This window comes from Morone saxatilis, unplaced genomic scaffold, assembly GCF_004916995.1.
Source record: "Morone saxatilis isolate NCDOM2014 unplaced genomic scaffold, NCSU_SB_2.0 Contig16, whole genome shotgun sequence".
Taxonomy (NCBI): Eukaryota; Metazoa; Chordata; class Actinopteri; family Moronidae; genus Morone; species Morone saxatilis.
The window spans coordinates 588128-594144 of NW_023339718.1; the positions used below are offsets into that span (position 1 = coordinate 588128).

A 6017-nucleotide genomic window follows, 5' to 3' on the forward strand; every position below is an offset into this window, starting at 1 on the left:
GTGGAAAAGATGGAAACTCACGCTGTCTCTCTTTGTCGTCCTACAGGAGGTGGACACCACCATTCCTAACTATGAGATCATGTACATGATCCGAGATTTCCGAGCCAGTCTAGACTACCGGCCCCTGACCACAGCAGATCTGGTGTGTAGAGCCTGTAGCTTCCTCTTTTCTCCTGATTGTTAGATTCACATGCTCAGCAACAATCTAATAAAATGTCCTCTGTTGCACTGTCCAGATTGAAGAGCACAGAATATGTGTTTGTGTAAGGAAACGTCCCCTCAACAAGAAAGGTAAGGTAACATTGATTTTGTGACCAAACATTATATTTCATATTCTATTTCAAGTGTTTTCCTCCTAAGTATTAATGTGATTGACAGTATTTCCTCTGCTGTGTTCCAGAGTTGTCTGTGAAGGATTTGGATGTGATCACCATCCCCAGTAAGGACGTGGTGATGGTTCATGAACCTAAACAGAAAGTGGACCTCACCCGCTACCTGGAGAACCAGACCTTCCGCTTTGACTACGCCTTTGATGACAGCACCACAAATGAGATGGTTTATAGGTGTGTAACAACTAATTGAACAAACTAAACCGTTTCCTGCGCAAACAGTTCACAGAAGTCGCGCCTCACTAGTCGATACGAGGATTATGCATTGTTTTACAGAACTGAATTAGTAACTGACATGTTTCTTGTTTGTGTACATAATGATTAGATGTTGTATCTTGCTTTTGCAGAGTAGTAAATGCATTTGTTCTCTTATCCTGCAGGTTCACTGCCAGACCTCTAGTGGAGACCATTTTTGAGAGGGGCATGGCTACCTGCTTTGCATATGGGCAGACAGGCAGTGGAAAAACCCATGTGAGTTACCTTGAAAAAGCCAAAAGCATCTAGGGATCAAACCTACTTGTTCCAGTTGAGAGTTTTGCTCTGGTTGCATATAATTTGAAAATATCTCTTCACTTGTATTGTATTGTGAAATGTTTGTGTTTAATATTTTAGACTATGGGTGGAGATTTTTCTGGAAAGAACCAAGACTGCTCGAAAGGAGTTTATGCTTTAGCTGGTAAGTCAGTGAGTAAAGGCGTTTAAATCAAGTGTGTCTGGTTGTTTTATTACAAAGGGTTTGCTCTGGAGAAATTTGGAAAACTTTATGTCTCTCATCTGTTTTCATACAGCTCGGGATGTATTTCTCATGTTGAAGAAACCCAACTACAAGAAGTTAGATCTACAAGTGTATGCAACCTTCTTTGAAATCTACAGTGGAAAGGCAAGTGATGTGTAATAATTTGTGTAGATTTTGCCTTTTACCCTAAATACAACATTAACCCATGCTGACTGTGTGTATGCTTTGTCAGGTGTTTGACCTGCTGAATCGTAAAGCTAAGCTGAGGGTGCTGGAGGACGGAAAACAGCAAGTGCAGGTTGTGGGCCTTCAGGAGAAGGAGGTCAAGTGCACAGAGGACGTCCTGAAACTCATAGAAGTGGGAAACAGCTGCAGGTATAACTGCAGGAGCTCAGTCTAATTGTTAGCGGTGTAATTCCAAGACTTTGAATCCTTATGTTTGTTCAGTCACATCATACATTTCCTCAAGCAATTATGCAAATGTCTCGTAATAAAATATGACATCACCCTTCATATTCCTTGTACACCATGTTTTTTTCTGCTGCAGTTCTTTTCACCCCCCTTTGCCCTTTGCTCATCTTTGTCTCTCCTTCATCTCACTCCCAGAACATCAGGGCAGACGTCAGCCAATGCCCACTCATCTCGCAGCCACGCTGTATTCCAGATCATTCTTCGGAGGAAGGGGAAGATGCACGGCAAGTTCTCCCTCATTGACCTCGCAGGGAATGAGAGGGGGGCTGATACGTCGAGTGCCGACCGCCAGACTCGTCTGGAGGGAGCTGAGATCAACAAAAGCCTGTTGGCCCTGAAGGTTTGTGGGCAGCGATGGCAGTAGCTCGATTTTAGACCACCATGTATTTCCTGCTACATGAGCTGCAACATTTTTTTTGTTTGTGAACAGAACAAACACACAGTGATTACAAATGGGTTTTTTTTTTAATTACCATATGATGCGTCTGCTTTTGTTTCAGGAGTGTATCAGGGCTCTTGGACGTAACAAGCCCCACACTCCATTCAGAGCCAGTAAGCTCACCCAGGTCCTGAGAGACTCCTTCATTGGGGAAAATTCACGCACATGCATGGTCAGTCCACATCTTTAATTAATATCCTGCGTCCATGTCTTCAAATCTCTTCCAGATATTATTCATTTGAATGATCTTCTCTTTCTCTGCACAGATTGCAACAATCTCTCCTGGTATGACATCCTGCGAGAATACCCTCAACACACTACGCTACGCCAACAGGTGGGAATACATACAGACATATTACAGTGATATGGACAAAATACCTTGATGCTACAGTGACATACAATTATAGCTCCTTTAATTCCTCTATAATATCCCAGTGGCTTGTGCATAGATTGAAATTAGCTATATTAGCTGTTGCTGTAAATTTCTCTGCCTACTGTCAGTAGTTCTGACTCTCTTGTATTCCTTCTCTCCTCTCTTTCTCCTGCTTTGTTTCCCTCTTCTGTCCTGCCCTCTGCTCCTCTGTGCGCTGGTGTGCCCGGTGCTGCTGTGTAGAGTGAAGGAGTTTGGGATTAGTCCGTCGGACATCCCCTTCTCCCAGGGCGGTCAGGGGAGTCGCTCTGACCACTCGCCCACCAATACCTTTGACTTCGATGACTTTGCTGCTACCTCTCCCAGCAGGTCAAGCACTCCCCCAAACCACACTAATGCACACATACACAAAACACACAGAGTGCATGCGCTCCCTGTAGATATTTACCACATTATAGTATACATCCATGACCTCATTTTAGCAGCTTTCACTCACTTTATCAGCTGTTCATGGTGGAAAACCTCCACTGTCATCTTATGCTTCCTTTTTCCTCCTCTTTTTCATCTGCATGACATGTTTCATCCTGCTCCCCTGCTTTGGCTTGTGCTTTCACTTTTATCTTTGGCTAAGCTGTGGTTATAACCTTTTTATTTGCTGACTCCTGAAGAACAATACAGCCGTCTCTCCATATTGGGTGTGTCTTTATTTGTCCTGTGTGACACCATCAGGGACGACTGTGAAAGCTGGGTGTTACAAGTCAGAGAGAATACATGGCAGAAGTGTCAGCTGATGTCCATGAAGCTTTTCTGTAAAACAATCCAGGATGAGCTTTTGTTTGGGCTAACTCTGAGCATGTAATCCCTCTCATAGTCCTAATTAATCAACGCTGTGCCAGCAGGTCGGGTACACTGCAGTAAAACCTCATCAGCTCTGAGGCCTCATTAAACATGAACTCTGACCATCCGGATTCCAGCCCTTAGCATTATAAATTCCTATGGGTGGTATGTATTGGATTACATGATATTATACAGGTGAACCAGACTAACTGTAGTTAGTATCATGAGAATAAACAGAAGAATTATTTAAGGGTTCAAACAGCCAACAGTCATCTTTCCTCATGCATGATGTCCCTGCTGTCATGATACCACCACCCTGTGCTATTTGTGAACGCTGTTGACCCCACAGTTACATCACCATACCCCGAATCAAACATCCACCGTGTTCAGAGTGGGGCTCTGCTGTGAAGCAGTCGGTCCTGACCAGCTCAGTGTTTCCTCTGCAGGGTGAAGGAGCTGACAGTGGACCCCAACCAAGTGATTGAGGGGGGGCGACCCAACATCAACGCTGTCAACCAGCTGGATCTTTTGGACGAGGACTGGCTGAGTATCTCGCCACAGAGAGACGACCTCAAACTGCTCTGTGAGCAGAATGTAAGTGCACATAATCGGCTCTTTTTTTGTTTTAACTGAATGTCTACAGCAAGCATATTGTGGAAAATTAAGAAAATAACTAGACAGAAATGTCTGTTTTTGGCCAATCCAGTAAATTAAGTACCTGTCACTTATTTTGGTATAGAGCCTTTCAATCATAGAAAAGTTGTGTAAACAGGCTGTAAAGTCAGAAATGTTTGAAACTTGTAAAGAATCGACATTATTCATGTTCACTGTGATCCGGATTTTAGCAGTTGACCTCCAAAAGGTGTTTGTCCTGTGTTCAGTTTTTGTTGCTCCTGAAGCCGTGTCAACCCTGTAAATATGTTTCCCAGGAGGAGGAAGTGTCTCCCCAGCTTTTTACCTTCCATGAGGCAGTGTCTCAGTTAGTGGAGATGGAGGAGCAGGTCCTCGAGGACCACCGAGCTGTTTTCCAGGTCAGAACTCTTTAAATACTCCAGGTCTTTTTTTTTTTAAATACATATATACACACATTGTAAACATCAAATAAAAGCAGTACATTGTCTGTCGTACAACAGTTTTGACTAAGCAAAAAGGTATATTTGCTAATGACTAATCATTTTGGTAACTCTTTTTAACAATAGAGCTGTATTTTCTATTCAAGAGGTCATTATTCAGTGCTGGCTCCACTTCCTCTCTGGCTGTGATAAACTAAATATGCTCTTGTATGTGTCCTCTGCGAGCAGGAGTCTATCCGGTGGCTGGAAGATGAAAAGGTGCTGCTGGAGATGACAGAGGAGGTGGATTATGACGTGGAGTCATACGCTACTCAACTGGAACAGATCCTCGACCAGAAGATAGAAATCCTCACTGAGCTCCGAGGTATGACTGAAGCACAGAAACACACTGCTGACACAACATCCTGCTCCAGCAAACCCCACACTTACTTTTTTATGATGATGTCTTTTCCTCTCCTTCAACAGACAAAGTGAAGTCATTCCGCTCTACGCTCCAGGAGGAGGAGCAAGCCAGTAAGCAGATCAATCCCAAGAGGCCACGTGCTCTTTAGACACTGGAAGCTGAAGAGGTTTAAGTGGCACATGAAGAAACCACTAGATGTTTGGCACAACTCGGGCTGTCACTAGCAGCTGTGAATAAAAAGGACTGTCTGATGTACCAACAGGCTCAAGAAATTGCATTTGTTATGATCCCTCTCCTAACAAAAACTGGCTATTCACTCACTATGGTCTCTTTTAGAAAACTTAGGAAGGAAAATAGCTTCCTTCCCTTTTTAGTATTTTTTTCATGGAGAAGATTTAGTCTCCCCCCTCTCTGTTCTTAAATTATTTTCTTTTATACTTGTTTGTACTTTCTTTTGAACAGAACATTTTTGACCTGGTTTTAGAAGAGATCTTCATTGAACATGTTTTACCGCACAAAACCAGTATTTGATTTCTGGTTGCTCTGGCTGACATGTCTGCATGTGCACTCTGTAATAGCGTATGTATGCCACTGTCCTCGGTTATTTTCATGCTTTTAGGTCCTCATTTGGCATTGTAAAGTCATACCTCATGATAAGCGGTCTCTTCTCTCTTTTCCTTCCTTCTCAGAGCTTTTACCAGTGTGGAAGAAGCCTTTAACGACATTGTGCTTCTTCCTTTTGTCTTTCTTTCCCCTTGTGCCCCTGAGAGGTTTTTACATGTAGTTTTCTTCAGTTTGTGCCATGTCATTCTATGTGGCAACTGACTTAAAAACTCTTACTAAATGTAAAACATGTTTTCCACCCCTGTTTAACACTTTGTTATAAAAATGAAACTAGAAAAACTGCTATTAATAAATGTATAGTGAAGACCACTGACCTACCATTGGTTATGTTGCTCAGTGTTTGCACCGGATGTAATGCTGGATGAAGTAAATAAAGATTCATGTGTTTCATTTGAATGGTCTTTGTGAAAGTGAGTTAATAAAATTAATAAATGGACTGAGTAACTTCCATAAAAAGCCATCTACTCAGAGGTGGTAAAGATACGTTGCAGCAATTTAAATACATAAAGCAAGTATCTTACAGGATATGGAGAAACACCACATAGTGACAGCAGCTAGGCACTATCAGTACCCATGACAGATGCTTCCCGTTTACCCTCCACAGAGACCAACGTGACCTTATGTATTGTAGTGAGGTGATGGTGACACTGCACATAGCTGTATAAATATATAACA

The 6017-nt window shown here is 42.6% G+C and overlaps 1 protein-coding gene across 4 annotated transcripts in view; it reads left to right on the forward strand.

The window, feature by feature from the left end:
* kif2a (kinesin family member 2A) overlaps positions 1-5738 on the forward strand; it is a gene marked incomplete at its 5' end in the record, with an annotated part of 10259 nt that extends 4521 nt beyond the window's left edge. For 2 of the 4 annotated variants that reach the window (XM_035658520.1, XM_035658521.1), the window contains 15 exon segments: positions 47-142; positions 237-291; positions 401-563; positions 770-860; positions 1002-1065; positions 1178-1269; positions 1358-1500; positions 1732-1936; positions 2097-2207; positions 2302-2369; positions 2649-2774; positions 3689-3836; positions 4172-4273; positions 4544-4679; positions 4781-5738. In XM_035658520.1, the coding sequence (XP_035514413.1) occupies positions 47-142; positions 237-291; positions 401-563; positions 770-860; positions 1002-1065; positions 1178-1269; positions 1358-1500; positions 1732-1936; positions 2097-2207; positions 2302-2369; positions 2649-2774; positions 3689-3836; positions 4172-4273; positions 4544-4679; positions 4781-4866 (1686 nt within the window). 4 annotated transcript variants of the gene reach the window in all.
* Positions 5739-6017: the final 279 nt, after the last annotated feature.